Raw genomic sequence first — 15,533 nt, 5'->3', positions numbered from 1 at the left:
TTAGAGAAAGGAGCATATCTTTAAGGAACTTCTCAATCTTTAGCATTAATTTGATGTGGAAAAACTGGCCCTTAGGCAGAATGATGATAAATATTCAGGTTAGAACAGTACAGTACCTTCAGATAGTGCTATATGGGTAAAGAAAAGGAAAAAAAGGTAACATTAGCTGTCGCTCCCCCATTTGTGGAGGAACGACACAGGACCCTGCGCTGTTCTTTTGTCTGCTCGGCCCTTCCCGGGTTTGCTGCTGGTCCCTCCCGGGTTGGCTGGGCGGTTCCCCCTGCCACCGCCGGCCAGCTCTCTCGGGGGCTGCTCAGGTGTTATCCGAATGTTCCTGGTGCATGTTGTCTCTCTCCTCCTTTATAGTCCTCTTCCACTGATCCCAACTCGGCTACCCACACACCGAGCACGCTGCTCTCCTCCAATCAGGAGCAAGATCAGCTCCTGCAGCTCATCAGTCAAATTGGCGAGAGGCAGCTGTGTAGAAGTTGTTTACTCCTCTCCCAGCGCCATATTGTGGGAGAGCAGATGCATAGAATAAGTCTTAATTCCAGTAACTTAGTCTAGTCCGAGTTGCTCCCCACAAGTAGCTAGGTCTTTTGTTCATCCAGAATTTGCAAGTATTGATGTTTACTGAAATAGTGTAGTAAAAGTTCCATTCTGCCATTTGTACCAACGAAAGCTTGGGTGGGGGAGGCACTGCTCATGGAGATCATGGAAAGGGGAGGGGCACTGAAGGCCTCTGTGCCCTCCAGATGCTGGCGCAGACTGCAGAGAGGTAGTACTGGGGAAGCTCACACAGGTAAGCTTGGGAGGAAGATGGACGAAGGAGCAAGGACTTTGACTGGTGTTTGTAAGGCAGTCGGTTAAGTTCCATGTTTCTGTTTTGGAAGCACTATTTATAATTACATCTGATTTCTCCCAGTGGCTTCTTATGCTTGTTATGTAGCTGAGGATAGGGGTTCAGGAAGGTCAGGTGACTTTCCAAAACTGGGTAGCAAAGAATGGTGTAACCAGGGTGCAGACCCTGGGGCTGGTGTGGATAAAGCAGCAGTGGGAAGGCAGGAGAGGGCCTCGGGCATGAAAGCACAAGCACAGGAAGGAGGAATAAACATGGTAGTGTTGACGTGGCGGCCGCGAGGCCATGCTGGCCGGGGCCGAGATGGCTGCAGTGTGGCGGCCACGAGGCCATGCTGGCCGGGGCCGAGATGGCTGCAGTGTGGCGGCCACGAGGCCATGCTGGCCGGGGCCGAGATGGTTGCAGTGTGGCGGCCGTGAGGCCATGCTGGCTGGGGCCGAGATGGCTGCAATGCTGAGAGGCAGAATCGGACAGTAAGTCAGGGCTGGGTTCTGAGGGCGTGCAGTGCTAGGCTAGTGGAGCTAAGTGTGAAGCCATTGGTCAGCATGAAGCCTCTATAAAAGATTTTAAGGGGCTCCTGGTGTTCATATATTAACAGCATCATTATGTACAGTGAATTGGAGGAAAGCTCAGCAATAGGAAAGACAGTTTAAGATTGTGAGAAAAATGAGATGTGAGGGAAAAAAGCATTTCCCCTAGGGACTGGCTGATGGGTAATTGGCCCTTACAACTGTTCCATGATTATAAACTGTGCCCTTGTGTTACAGGATCACTCTTAGGTGATAAAACGCGAATGACTGAGTTATCAAGAGATATGAATGCATACATCAGGCCGTCTCCTACTAGAGGCACTTTAGGAGGTGTGACAAGGACTACAAATGAAGCTATTCTGTTGTGTGAAGGAGGAGGCTATGACATCATTCTTGTTGAAACTGTAGGTGAGTGTGATCCTCTGTTTCATAAAATTAATATTATATGAATGCTATATACAAAGATGAGTGACAACTAATTTCAGTTTGCTCGTTCATCAGGTGTTAATTAATGCAAGATACTACCCCAGACTCCGTGGGATATAATAGTATTTGTAGGCTATTATCCTATCCTCAAAGAACTTACGAATTCAAGGCTGAAAATAAGCCATGTATCCACTCTAGTGTTAAATAGAGTATTGTGTTGTATGTGCCAGAGGAGAGCTGTAACCATTAGTTTTACTCAGGTAAGCAGTACTTTAACACACCTGTTAACATATCTGAAGTATGTTTCTTAGGTCTACAGTATTTGCTAAAAGGGTTAATATAGTTGAATTTTTTGAATACAGGGCTTTGTTTTTTCATTCTTATATCCTTGGCACATAGCTGTGAAGATACTAAAATGAAAACCATAAGAAATTGACCTCCTTGTAGAGCAGTAATTTATTATATTCCTGTGTGCTAAGTGTTTGTGACACAATCTCACTCAAATTTGGGGCAATCAGTGAAGACTTCCTAGAAAAGGGGATAGCTGAACTCAGTTTTGAAGGAAGAAGCAAAAACAGGGTGAAGGGCATTTGCAAAGACACACAGCAGCAAGAAGGTGTGATCCAGTGAGGGAGGTGCAGTTTTCTTAGCGTGCTTAGAGCACAGTGTGAAGGCAGGAAATGAAGAGAGACGACCCAAAGCAACAGGCAGCATCAGGTTGTCAAGGACCCGTATGGTACACCAGGATAAGGAGTTTGGAGTTTTTCCTGAAAGGAGCTGAAGCCGCTGCAGGAGGAGCAGGAGAGTGAGGAAGCCAGGTAGACTGTTAGGAAAGGCCCCCGCAGCAAAGCAGAGCTAGAGTCAGGGAGGCAGCTGAGACTGCTACCAACCCCAGGAGATGGTGGGACCTGGACTGCACAGGAAGTGGAAATGGATTAAGAAAACACTGAGGGTAAATTGGTGAGAGTTGATCCATGCTTAGATAGAAGAGGTAAGAAAGGAAGAGGAGGAGGAGGTGATAGAGAATTCCATGGAAAAGGTGGTTATGCACGGGGGGAAATAAAGAGTTCAGTTCTGAATCTACAAGGCGTAAGGTGCTTATTAGGTGTCCGAGTGACTGTGTTCCAGGAGAGGACTGAGTAAGAAGTGGAGATTTGGCAGTTACCCCCACCGTTCGTAGTTTCATACTTTTAGGAAAACACAGGGCAAAAATAGGAGACAGCTGCATTCATTTGCTAGCGCTGCTCTACCCTAGCATCAAGGCTGGGTGGCTTAAACAGTAGAACTTTGTCTCCCCAAAGATCTGGAGGTCTAAGGTCATGGCACAGGCAGGAATTCTTGTAAGACCTCTCCCCTTGAATTGCTGGTGGTCATCTCCTCACCCTGTCTTCCCGTGGCCTCCTCTGGGCTTGTACCCCCCCCCCCCCCCCCCGCATGCTCTTCCTCATTCTCCTCTAAAGATGCAGTCCTCTTGGATTCAGGCTTCACTCCTATGACCGCAGTTACCCTTAATCACTTTGTGAAAGGCCCTGTCTGTAAATGAAGTCACAGTGAGGGTTGGGCTTCAGCACAGGACTTTGTGGGTATAGTTCAGTCTGACTATAGTATAGTTAGCCAACACTATAGTGTAGTACAGTAGCCAACACTGGGCTTTAGGAACCCCAGCACTGAGAGTGGATGGCGGGACAGCTGCCTGAGTGGAAGTAGGAGCCTCAGAGGATGGAAGTGCCATGAAAACCAAGTGTATTACCTGAAGGATGTATTTAGCTACTTACACCAGAGACTCGAACAAAAAAGAGGTTATTATAAATAAAAGAAGCCCAGATGCAGGCAGTTGGTTCTTTTTTTTTTTTTTAAACATTTATTTCATTTATTTGAAAGACAGAGTTACACAGAGAGAGAAGGAGAGGCGCAGAGAGGGGGAGAGCTCTTCCATCCGCTGGTTCACTCCCCAGTTGGCTACAATGGCTGAAGCTGTGCTGATCTGAAACCAGGAGCTTCTTCCAGGTCTCCTATGTGGGTGCAGGGGCCCAGGCACTTGGGCCATCTTCTACTGCTTTCCCAGGCCATAGCAGAGAGCTGGATCGGAAGTGGAGCAACCAGGACTCAAACTGGCACCCATATGGGATGCTGGCACTGCAGGTGGTGGCTGTACCTGCTATGTCACAGCGCCGGCCCCAGTGTGGTGGTTCTACAGTGCCCTTTTTTCCCAGGCTGCTCTCCATTCTTAGTGCTTAGTTTCCGCCCATCAAGGTTGTGCATTGTTAAAATATGGCTGATGGGGCCCGCACTATGGTGTAGTGAGTTAAGCTGCCTCCTGCAACACCTGCATCCCATATGGTAGCAGTTCACGTTCCAGCTGCTGCACTTCTGATCCAACTCCCTGCTAATGGCCTGGGAAAAGCAGTGAAAGGAGGCCCAAGTCCTTGGGCCCCTGCCACCCACGTGGGAGACCTGGATGAAGCTCCTGGCTCCTTGTTTCAGCCTGGCCCAGCCCTGGGCATTGTGGCCATTTTGGGGGTGAGCCAGTAGACGGATGATTTCTCTCTCTTTCTCTCCCCTCCTCCTCCTCCTCCTCCTCTTTAACTTTCTCTTTCAAATAAATAAATATAAAAAAAAAAGATAGCTGATGTTTCTCTGACACATCTGTGTTGCAAGTAGAAGGCAGGTAGAAGAGAGTAAGGAAGCCAGGAGGAGCAGGCAGACATCAGCCTGTTCATGGGAATGTTCTGGACGCTCTCTGTGATGACTGCTTTCACTCAGTGCTCATCTCTAGCTACAGGGGGGCCTTGTGAATGTGCTCTTTCTCCTGATACACTGATAGCACTGGGGTAAGGAAATGGGAAGAATAGATTTTGAATTGTCAACTAGAAGTCTATACCACCACTGAAGGAGAGAGTTTGCCTGGAGCAGGGGATGTGGAAGCCAGTTGTAAGTGGCTTGAGATTAATGTGGAGCAGGGAAGTGGGAGGCAGTGAACATGGATGACTTTTTCCACACACTTGACGATAAAGAGAAAGTGAGAAATTTGGTAATAGTAAGAGGAGGTTGTGAGTTTTGGTCATTTTTTTTTTCCTTCGTTGTAAGATGAGAAAGACTTGAGCACAGTGTATATGGTGTGCTGAGGGTCGAGGGCCTGTGGACAGAGGAGGGTTAAAGATACAGAGGAGCGAAGGCCAAAGGAAGTGGAAAAGGATGAGAGCGTCATCCTTGCCCATGCTTCCTGCCCTGAGACTGCAGGGAGCACTGAGGCTGGGTCCATGGAAGGAGCGAGGGAGAAGCTCAGGAAACTCCTGCCTTTACCTCTTCATGAGTAGTTGCTGGTCGCCATCATGTCGGGGGGGAATATGGAAGAGTGAATTTTTTTTTTAAGATTTATTTATTTATTTATTTATTGGAAAGGTAGAGTTACAGAGAGGTGGCAGCGGGGAGGGGTGTCTTCCATTTGCTGGCTCACTCCCCAAATGGCCACAATGGCTGGAGCTGTGCCGGTCTGAAGCCAGGAGCCAAGAGCTCCCTCAGCGTCTCCTGTGTGGATGCAGGGACCCAAGGACTTGAGCCATCTTCTACTGCTTTCCCAAGCCACAGCAAAGAGCTAGATCGGAAGTGGAGCACCTGGGACTTGAACCAGCACCCATATGAGATTCTGGCACTGCAGGCAACAGCTTTACCTGCTGCACCACAGCACCAACCCCAAGAGTGAATGTGATAGCTGCTGTGGGGAGCAGGACATAAAGCTGATTGAGGGCCTTGTCTGTACTAGGCAGTGAGGAAGATGTAGCAGAAGCTGGACCACCATGACCTGTAGTGGCTCCCATCCACACAGTAGAGTGATGTGTCCTGCATGCTCAGAGAGGAGATAACACACAGAGTTGGATTGGTCCAGATTGGGGGGTTTGCAGGGTCGGCATAAGGATGAGAAAGCATAAGAGATGAAAGTATTGTCAGACATGGGTTAAGATAAGTCACGTGTCCATGGTACTCACTGAAAGGAAGCCAAGAGAGAGCTAGGAGAGAGTGGAGATCCCTCAGTTAGAGAACATTTCTAATGGGAATGTGGAGGGAGAGAGCTGGAAGGAAAACCAGTTTTCTGGGAGGAAAAGATAGTGACCTGTGATACATCCCCGCCCCAGAGGGGTGGTACATGTTAGAAACTTGACCCCCAGAGTCACATGTTAATGGTATTTGGACGTTCAGCCTTGGGAGGTAGTTGGGGTTAGGTGAAGTCGTGAGGACGGGGCCCCTGTGAGGGGAAGAAGAAGGAGACCTGAGCTAGCGCACTCGCTTTGTTGTCCTGCGATGCCTTCTGCCGTGTTCTGATGGTTGTGATGCAGCAAGCAGGCCAACACTGGATCCGAAGCAGATGCTGGTACCGTCCTCCTCCTGACCTCTGAAACTTTGAGCCAAAAGCATTTCTGTTCTTTATAATTACCTGCTCTCTCAAGTACTTTGTTGAGGCAGCAGAAAATTGGCTAAGATATGGAGTGTCTAAAGGGATGCCAAGTTGAGTCTGTGGCCATGAATATGAGTGAATGAAGTGGGATAGAAATGATGGTCATTAAGGAAGTCTAATAACTGAATACCTGAGGATACTTGAGTTGTGATTTAAATTTTCAGGTGTGGGTCAGTCAGAGTTTGCTGTTGCTGACATGGTGGACATGTTTGTTTTACTACTGCCACCAGCTGGAGGAGATGAATTGCAGGTAATTATATTCATCCTCTCTCCCCCAAATACAAAGTATATATTTCTTTTTTTTTTTTTTTTTTTTTTTTTTTTGACAGGCAGAGTGGACAGTGAGAGAGAGAGAAAGGTCTTCCTTTGCCGTTGGTTCACCCTCCAATGGCCACCGTGGCTGGCGTGCTGCGGCCGGCGCACTGTGCTGATCCGATGGCAGGAGCCAGGTACTTATCCTGGTCTCCCATGGGGTGCAGGGCCCAAGCACTTGGGCCATCCTCCACTGCACTCCGTGGCCACAGCAGAGAGCTGGCCTGGAAGAGGGGCAACCGGGACAGAATCCAGCGCCCCAACCGCGACTAGAACCCGGTGTGCCGGCACTGCAAGGTGGAGGATTAGCCTAGTGAGCCACGGTGCCTGCCAGTATATATTTCTAAAAGTACAAACTTCTGATGTGTTTTTGAAAATTGGGTTGATAATGGTATTGATGAAGAAGCATCATTCACATTAGCTAAAATGCCTTAGTCAAAGGCAGATTCTCTACATGTCTTTTTTCCCCCAGTTTAAGAGTAATAGAATATGTGACCTTGAGCTAATGATACAACTTACATTTTTCCACTTGTAGAGTGGAAATGACTGGAGTATGTGATAGCTTTAGCCGGGAAGCCACTGCTGCTCGGTGTTTGTAGTACACCTGACTCAAAAGTTCTTTATAATGTGCCTCTTTGTTTTTAACTGGGATCCACCCTCATAGCTTTCATGTTGTGGGGAAGGATTTTTACCTCTCATCCTATAATACAGTTGTGGCAGTGCCCCTGGGAGTTGGTGCAGATTTTATAGGTTGAGGGCATAGTCTGTCTTGAGCCACTCTTTACTTAAAATTCCAGCTGCAATCATTGGCCAAGTAATCATGCTGGATCTCTAGCTCCCACACACATCTCCCCCAAAGGTTGCACTGATGTAGGTACCGCAGGTCCCCAACCTGCATCACATATGGGGATCTTTCTGGTGTGGTGGATTTGGGGCCTATCCGGAGTGATCTCCTTACATGAATTTGGGTATGATCCCAGGCAACCACCAATGAGTAATAAATACATGCTTATCATTCAGGAAGTTCCTAGGAATTAGCAATTACCTTCCAAGAACAGGACCAAATTCTTTTTATGTAACACTTTCAATTTTATAATTCTAGAAAATAGTGCCAGCAGACCATAGTCTGCTGTGGATGCTGTGATATGGAAACATTAACTGTAAGAATTTAGTAATTAAAGTAACATCTAAGAATATTAGAAAAGAAATTTAATCCTAGATGAAAAATACATTTCCCAAATAAGCTTTAGCATTTGGATTTCATCTTTTATTTTTAACATTTTAATGCAATGTAATTTAAATCAAGGCGTGGCGCATTTTTTAGCCATCATGTTATTTTTTCTCAATTCATGTTGAAAAAAATGCTCCAAATTTAAGAGAAATTTTGAGGACTTCATTTCTAGAAATGCAGATGTTACTGATATGTGTATTTTCTTCTTAAGCACCCAAATGATGGATGGTTTTGTATCCTGCAGTGTTAGCCCGTGAGAAGCAGGATCCATCCTGAGATGATGTGAACGGCCTCCTGCCACTCAGTCATGCTGTGTCTTGGTGATATATTTACTCCAATTCTGAATGGATATCAACACGTTTGTCTCTTAACTTTGGGAGACAGATTATGGATGCCTTCCAGAATCTCAACAGCCAGTGCTTTCCTGTCATTTCTGTCAAATAATTGTGATTGCTGGCACCCAGGACTTAGAAAGATGCAGAACAAAAGTTAACTAATGAAGGTTATGGCTTTCAAGATCTGAGCCTTAACTGGCTGTCCCATTTTTATGTTGGTTGTGACTCAGTTCTCAATTAGATGTTTCTGATAAATCCATGTCTCTCTTGTTGTCTGCAGGGTATCAAAAGAGGTATAATTGAGATGGCAGACATGGTAGCAATAACTAAGTCTGATGGAGACTTGATTGCGCCAGCTCGAAGGATACAGGCAGAGTATGTGAGCGCACTGAAGTTACTCCGCAGGCGCTCGGCAGTCTGGAGACCAAAGGTGAGTGTGCATCCCATGCTCCATTTTTCACCCTGGACGGACCGTGTGCGTTAGGAGAGAGGATGTAAGTCCCAAGCTAGACACATAATCAATCTCTGTTTGTGTGTGGAGGTTGCATTTTTAAAAATGATGACAAGCCACCGTATGTAGTCATGATTTTAAATATAACCCTGCAACCACTGGATGTCAAAACTAAAATGTGAGATGACAGATTAGATTGCTTAATGCTTGATATGAACCTTTTGGAAGTGATTGCAAATCCATTCTGAAAAGAACCATCCTTAAAATTATGGAGCAATTAATGATCTCATTATCTGCAGTGGAACTGGAGTAAAGGAGTAAAGGCTTGTGGTACGATACTTCCAATATGCTTGCCGAGTGCTTTTTTCAGTTAGGAAAAAACTTGAAAAGGAGAACTCTTGTGTAAGTGATAGATAATGTGGCTGCAGGCAGCTTGATCTGTGGGAGGACATCGCATTATTAAAGAGTGAGCTGTGGGCATTGCCGTGGGAATGATGCTGATTTATCTTATGGGCACTCACCTGTTGTCCTCCATCATGTTTGTGTAGGGTCTGGAGCTATCTTCCCCGTGTAGGGGCCAGACGTTTAGCTTACAGCACTCGCTCATTCAAGCAAGTCTAACAGAAGGAATAGGACTAAGTTCCCATGTCAGCTTCACTTTCTGGCACTCCGGCCTCTGGCCTTTCCCCAACATTGCCCTCTCGTGCTCCACGATGCCACTGACCAGCTGCACAATCCTAAATTCAATCAATCTTTGGGGGCTGAGCATTTGGCACAGCAATTGCGATGCCACTTGAGATGCCCACATCCCATTTGGAGTACCTGTGTTTGATTTCTCCTTCTGTTCCCGATTCCAGCTTCCTGCTGCTGTTCACCCTAGGAAACAGCAGGTGAGGGCTGAAGTAGTTGGGTCTTTGCCACCGACATGGGAGACTTGGATTGAGTTCTGGGGCTCCTGGCTTTAGCCTGATCCTGTCCCAGCCATTATGAGCGTTTGGGGAATGAACCAGCAGATGAGAGATCCTGGTCTGCTTGTCCTCTCTGTCTCTCAAATAAATAAATCATGATTTCATTAAAAATAGTTCAGTTTCTGAGCTAAACAATTTGACCTTGAATCAATCTTGTTTCTTCTGTGTGCTAGACAATTCTAGGTACATTACCTCAGTATATATGTCGATATGTTCACTTTGACACAGAGATAAAAATCTTGGTTTTGCCACATGCCTATTTTTATAGACTATAAAACTTAGTGGTAAATATCAGCTTTCCATGAGAATGTTTTGTCATTTGAAGTAAAACAGTCGTGGTTCTTCCCTTCTCCATAGGTGGTTCGTATTTCTGCCAGAAGTGGAGAGGGGATCACTGAAATGTGGGATAAGATGAAAGAATTCTGGGACCTAACACTTGCCAACGGGGAGCTGATTGCCAGACGACAAAAGCAACAGAAAGTCTGGATGTGGAACCTCATTCAGGAAAACGTGTTAGAGCATTTCAGGAGTCACCCCACAGTCCGGGAGCAGATTCCTGTTCTGGAACAAAAGGTCCTCCGTGGGGCCCTGGCCCCAGGGCTAGCAGCAGATTTGTTGTTGAAGGCTTTTAAAAGCAGAGACTAATAAAATTTTTCCTGTACAATAATTTTATATATATATATAAAAAGTTGATAGCATTTTAATATTTAAAAAAATCATTTTTGTGTTTATACTTTCCACAATTCCTTTATGGTGCTTTGTCAGTCATACTTGAAAATGCAAAGGAGGTTAGGTATGTATGACAAGATTAGGCAGTTGGGCAGTGTTTCTGTGCTACCTGTTTCATGTTACTGATTTCCATGTCTTCCTCTCCCTAAGCCCTGCTATGGTGGCCCTGGGATGGTGGCTCTCATCAGTCAGGAGCATGGAAAGCTGAGGAAGAGAGAAGAGATCATGTACCTTAAAATGCTTGCTTTAATTCTAATGCTGTATCCTCGTTTCTAGAGAAAATCTAAGACTGGTCACATTTGGAAGTCTTACTAGAGGCCAGCACAATACAAAGTGGATTTCAAAAGAATTGAAAGTCATGGTTAACACTTAGTGTACCAGACTATTTTATGAATTTCTAAAATGGCCTTGACTCTTCATAATTGCCCTGTAATGCAATTACCTGCTTTTGCTCAGCTTTTATGGTTATTACTCAAGCTGCACTGAAAACAGCAGCTAATGAACAATGTACACTCTCATGTATCCAACCTTTAATGAGTAAAAGAAAAAGAAAAATGAAAAATCAATGAAAACCATTCAAACACGGCACTCACCTGATAGGTTGCCATAATAGAAATCTCTTTAGCTCTTGCTAAAAACTGGTAAACTTCAAGGAGTCCAAGAGGGAAGGAACTTCTGTGACCAATCTACCTGTGCGGCTGGTGGGGCTTCAGTGCTCCTGAGGCCTCGGACATCCAGGTGGGGCTTCCTAAACACAGGGCTCCTAAGCCAGATGTTAGGAAACCCCATAGAAGGGTGGATTCTTAGCACCCAAGTGGGAATCTCCCGGTGACACTGTAATTCAGGTAGAACTTCAGAGTGGTGACGGGCACAAAGATTAAATGTAGGTGATAGTATACAAGGCAAAAATAAAGAATTGATGAATAAGTCGAAATTTTCCTTGAAGGGACTCGTGTAGTGGCATAGTAGCTAAAGCCACTGCTTAACAACACTGGCATCCCATATGAGCACCAGTTTGAGTCCCATCTGCTCCGTTCTCACCCAGTTCCCTGCTGGTGTGCCTGGGAGGGCAGCAGAAATTGGCCCAAGTACTTGGGCCCCTGCCACCCACATTGGAGAACCCGATAGAGTTCCTGGCTCTCAGCTTCAGTTATAGGCATTTGGTGAGGGAACCAGAAAATGGAAGATTCATTCATTCATTTATTCATTCTCTCTCTCCCCCACCCTCTGTCTCTCTCCTGCCTCTCTTCCTCCCCCCTCCCTATCTCCCTCTCTCCCGCTTTTTCCTATGCCTCCCAACTTTGTATTTCAAATAAAAATCTTTTTAAAATTTTTTTTGTTGGAAAAAAATCAGACTTGCTAACCTATTTGGTTTTCTTCACTATAATATTTTGATTAGTTGGTTAATAAATTTATGAACTTTTTAAATCCCACTTGGAATGAATATTTAGTAATAGTTCCTGTCCAATGAAGTTTATATACATTGGATTTTTTGGTCATTCATTATACGTTTGATAGCAAAACTATTAGACCTGCGCAGCACAAAAGCAGTTAAAACATACTGAATACTTTTGTTTTTCTCAGAAAATATAAAATGTAGGTGAGGTCAGTCAATACAGATTAATATTTACCTGAAAATTTGATGTTTAAAGGTAGCCTTGGGACAGTTTATAGTGCTTAACTGTTTTAGCTTCTTGATGGAATAAGGGGAGGGCATTTCTAAGTCAGTGAGCTGTTTAACTCTTAGCAAGTTCAATTACTCTAAATTAATGTTACTTTTAACCAAAACAGAGGAAATCATGTAACCTCATCCTCAAATCTCTGTAACATCTACCTGGTCTGTCTGAACGGTGTGGCTAGAATTCTATAGTGCAGTATCTCAGGATAAGAGTAAAGCCATGTGTTGGGCTCATACACCAAATATGGTTAAATAATCAAGTCAAGAATCAACATTCATTTATGATACCACGTCAGACACCTGTATCACATTTCAGAATACCCAGGTTTGTGTTCCAGCTGTATTGCTGCTTTAAAAAAAAAAAAAAAAAAAAAAAAGATTTGTTTATTTGAAAGCAGAGTTACAGAGACACAGAGAGAGCTTCCATATGCTGGTTCACTCCTGATGTGGCCTCAGTGGCTGGCACTGGGCCAGGCTGAAGCCAGGAGCCTGGAACCCCCATCTGGGTATCCCACATTGGTTGCAGGGGGTGAAGCACTTGGGCCATCTTCTCCCTTCCCAGGTACATTAGCTAGGTGGGAAGGGGAGCAGTCAGGACTCAAACTGGCGCTCATGGGATGCTAGCCTCACAGGCAGCAGATTAATCTGCTACACCAAATGCCAGTGCCCCAGCTGTCTCTGATTCTACCTTCTTAGGAGGCAGTGGTGATGGCTCTAATACTTGGGTCCCTGCTACCCATGTGGGAATCTGGATTGAGTTCCAGGCTCCTGCTTTCATCCTGGCCCAGCCCTAGCTGCTTCAGGCATTTGCAGGTGAACCAACGGATGGAAGCTGCCTCTCCATTCCCTTCACCCTTTTTGTCTTTCAAATAAGTAAAAAGATTTAAGAAATTTGATTTCTCTTATGAATAAAGTCACAGTATTTACACCCACATTTTGCTGACTGAGAACTCTGTCACATCATACAAAAATCTCTGTCCTATCCCAAAGTATTTTGGGAAGTCTCAGGGATTCACAAACAAGTCCACACTCCTGAGCTCAGCTGCTGCCAGGCCTCAGTTGAGCCTGCACAGTTTGTGCCGTTGCTGTTCTACAGGAGAACGCTCCCCTGTTTAGAAGTCCTCAAACTGTGGGACTGGTTGCTGCAATAGCGCTTTGTTGCCGACACTCAAAATCCTTGCTGCTTTTCCCATAGGAGCTAGTCCATTGTGTTGCAGCAGGGACCAACTACCATACCATCTCTCACTGGCCTTAGCTCTGCTATCTCTTCCCTCAGGACGGACTTACAGGACCTCTGCAGAAAACCTTCCCCACACAACCCCACTTTTCAAAATGTAAGCCCTTCAACTCCTGCCAGTGATGCCTGGGTAGTGAGCAATCCTTTCTTTTTTGATAAAATCACCTTGTGTTGAATCCTGATCTCCCAGTTTTACAGGTCTACGTGATTTCCAATTCTGCCAGTATCCTCTCACAAAGGTATTACCACCCCCATTTTATAGAAAAAGAAATGGAGCATCAAGGATATGAAAGATGGAACTCACGGTCCTTAAGTGTCATGTATCATACACGCTAGATTCAAAGAATCCAAATTGCTCAGAGCACTCAATGATCTTTATGTCATTCTTTCTATAATATAGTTCAGTGAGAGATACTTAGTTTGTAGTTACCTTTGCGGTATAGAGTGGATGAGGCTTTTGTACATAATTCATATGGTAAGATCTCCCTCAGTGTTTAACCTTAAGGCCTTTCTTCTTTAACCTGATGTCCTAGACTTTGCTCTTTTGGAAAATGGTGCCTCAAGGTATTTCTTCCAGTGGACTTTTCTGCCTGTGTTTACAGATAATACTTTAGATGTTGAAAACAAACCAAAAAACTCTAATACCAACCTCTGTTTTACCCAAGATTCTTAGCTAGAAATGACAGAAATCTGTTGGCCAAAAAAGAATGCAGTGACTCATGTAATCCTCCAGGGAGAAAGGTAAGGGTGTAGCAAGCTCCATAGAAGAGTGATAATAGAATTCTCCTTGTCCTCTTGCCTGTTCTCTGTGTATTGATTTCATTCTCCAGTTTTCTCCATGTGGCTGGAAATGTGACAGCCAGCAGCTCTAAAGTCCAGAGGGACGACACCCCCTGTACCATAGACTCAAACCTGGAAGTCTTGAGGAACCACTCGGACTGGCCTGCCTCAGAGGTTATAAATTTCTGTGGCCGGGGTGTGGGGTCCTGTGATTGGAAACACCTGGAAGACCAGGTCCCCAAAATAATGGGCTGATAATCACAGAATAAAGAAAGATGCCAGGTAGACTATATATCTAGAACAGTGCTTTATCTGTTTTTGGGTAAGGTGATATAGGTAAGTGTTACTGATATATTAAAAGTTGTGACTGAGGTAGGCATTTGGCCCAGTGGTAAAGATTCTGGTTAATTACCCACATTCTGTATCAGAAGGCCTGGATTTGAGTCCCATCTCTGGCTCCCAGTTCCAGCTTCCTGCCTATGTAAATCCTGGGAAACAACGGTGATATCAAGCAGTTAGGTTTGTTTGCCACACATACAGGAGACCCGAATTGAGTTCCTAAGCTCCTAGCTTCAACTCAACCCAATCCTGGCTGTTGCAAGGATTTGGGAAGTGACCTAGCAGATAAGGGCTGTGTCTGTCTGTCTCTCTCTCTTTCTCTCTCTCTCTCTAATATAAATAAACAAGATGTGATCTTCATGAAGGGGTTTAGTTACTGGCAGTATACCACTGAAATACAAATGAAGTTCATATAGTCAATTGTCATATTTGAACTTATGTGACAATGTCACTTATTTTATTGGAAATGTCCTCTGATCAAATTTTACAAGTAGACTATTGTTCTTTGTTTCCTCTACTAAATTACATTTGCCCTTCCTTATAGTGAAGATGCATCTGGAAACAAGAGAGAATCAGTACCCTAAGGAGGAATGGATAAACAGCATGGTATTGTAAGGTATTCTTTTCTCTATGTGTAACTGATTAATAGAAGATTCTAGAGTTCTTTTAGCCTAACTACTCTGACTCTGTTTATGCAGTTGAAGATGTGACTCTTGGCAGGCAATAAATTTTATTTTATTTTTTAAAGATTTTTTTGAAGACTTTTATTTAATAAATATAAATTCCATAGGTACAGTTTTTGGAGTACAGTGGTTCTTCCCCCTGTACCCACTCTCCCACCCCCACTCCCATCCCACTTCCTACTTCTCCCATCCCCTTCTTCATTAAGATTGATTTTTAATTATCTTTATATACAAAAGATCAACTCTATACTAAATAAAGATTTCAACATTTTGCACCCACATAGACATATAAAGTATAAAGTACTTTTTGAAGACTAGTTTTTCCATTAATTCTCATAGTACAACTCATTAAGGACAGAGGTCCTACATAGGGAGCAGGTGCACAGTGACTCCTGTTGTTGATTTAACAATGATACACAGCAGACCCATAAAATGGCAGATGTCCTAAACAGCACTCTAGCCTCAGAATCAGCCCTTAAGGTAGGCAGATCTGGCTGAAAAGCCCATGAGAGTATTACAGGC

The 15,533-nt window shown here is 44.6% G+C and overlaps 2 protein-coding genes across 8 annotated transcripts in view; both read left to right on the top strand.

Moving 5' to 3' along the window:
• The window catches only part of MMAA (metabolism of cobalamin associated A), an 80,086-nt gene extending 68,359 nt beyond the window's left edge, over window positions 1–11,727 (top strand). For all 3 annotated transcript variants that reach the window (XM_070047480.1, XM_051820040.2, XM_070047479.1), the window contains exons 4-7: window positions 1,627–1,797; window positions 6,433–6,518; window positions 8,427–8,576; window positions 9,923–11,727. In XM_070047480.1, coding sequence (XP_069903581.1) covers window positions 1,627–1,797; window positions 6,433–6,518; window positions 8,427–8,576; window positions 9,923–10,210 — 695 coding nt within the window. In that variant the 3' untranslated portion in view covers window positions 10,211–11,727. The remainder of the gene's footprint in view (window positions 1–1,626; window positions 1,798–6,432; window positions 6,519–8,426; window positions 8,577–9,922) is intronic.
• Window positions 10,009–15,533, top strand: part of C8H4orf51 (chromosome 8 C4orf51 homolog) — a 75,474-nt gene continuing 69,949 nt past the window's right edge. For 2 of the 5 annotated variants that reach the window (XM_070047484.1, XM_070047482.1), the window contains exons 1-2: window positions 10,009–10,138; window positions 14,873–14,944. In XM_070047484.1, the coding sequence (XP_069903585.1) occupies window positions 14,919–14,944 (26 nt within the window). In that variant the 5' untranslated portion in view covers window positions 10,009–10,138; window positions 14,873–14,918. Of the gene's footprint in view, window positions 10,139–13,810; window positions 13,951–14,336; window positions 14,945–15,533 lie in introns of those variants that run through there. The other 3 variants (XM_051820046.2, XM_051820042.2, XM_070047481.1) reach the window with 2 other exon arrangements.

Source organism: Oryctolagus cuniculus, chromosome 8 (genome assembly GCF_964237555.1).
Source record: "Oryctolagus cuniculus chromosome 8, mOryCun1.1, whole genome shotgun sequence".
NCBI classification, from domain to species: domain Eukaryota; kingdom Metazoa; phylum Chordata; class Mammalia; order Lagomorpha; family Leporidae; genus Oryctolagus; species Oryctolagus cuniculus.
This window is presented reverse-complemented; position numbering and strand designations above follow the sequence as displayed.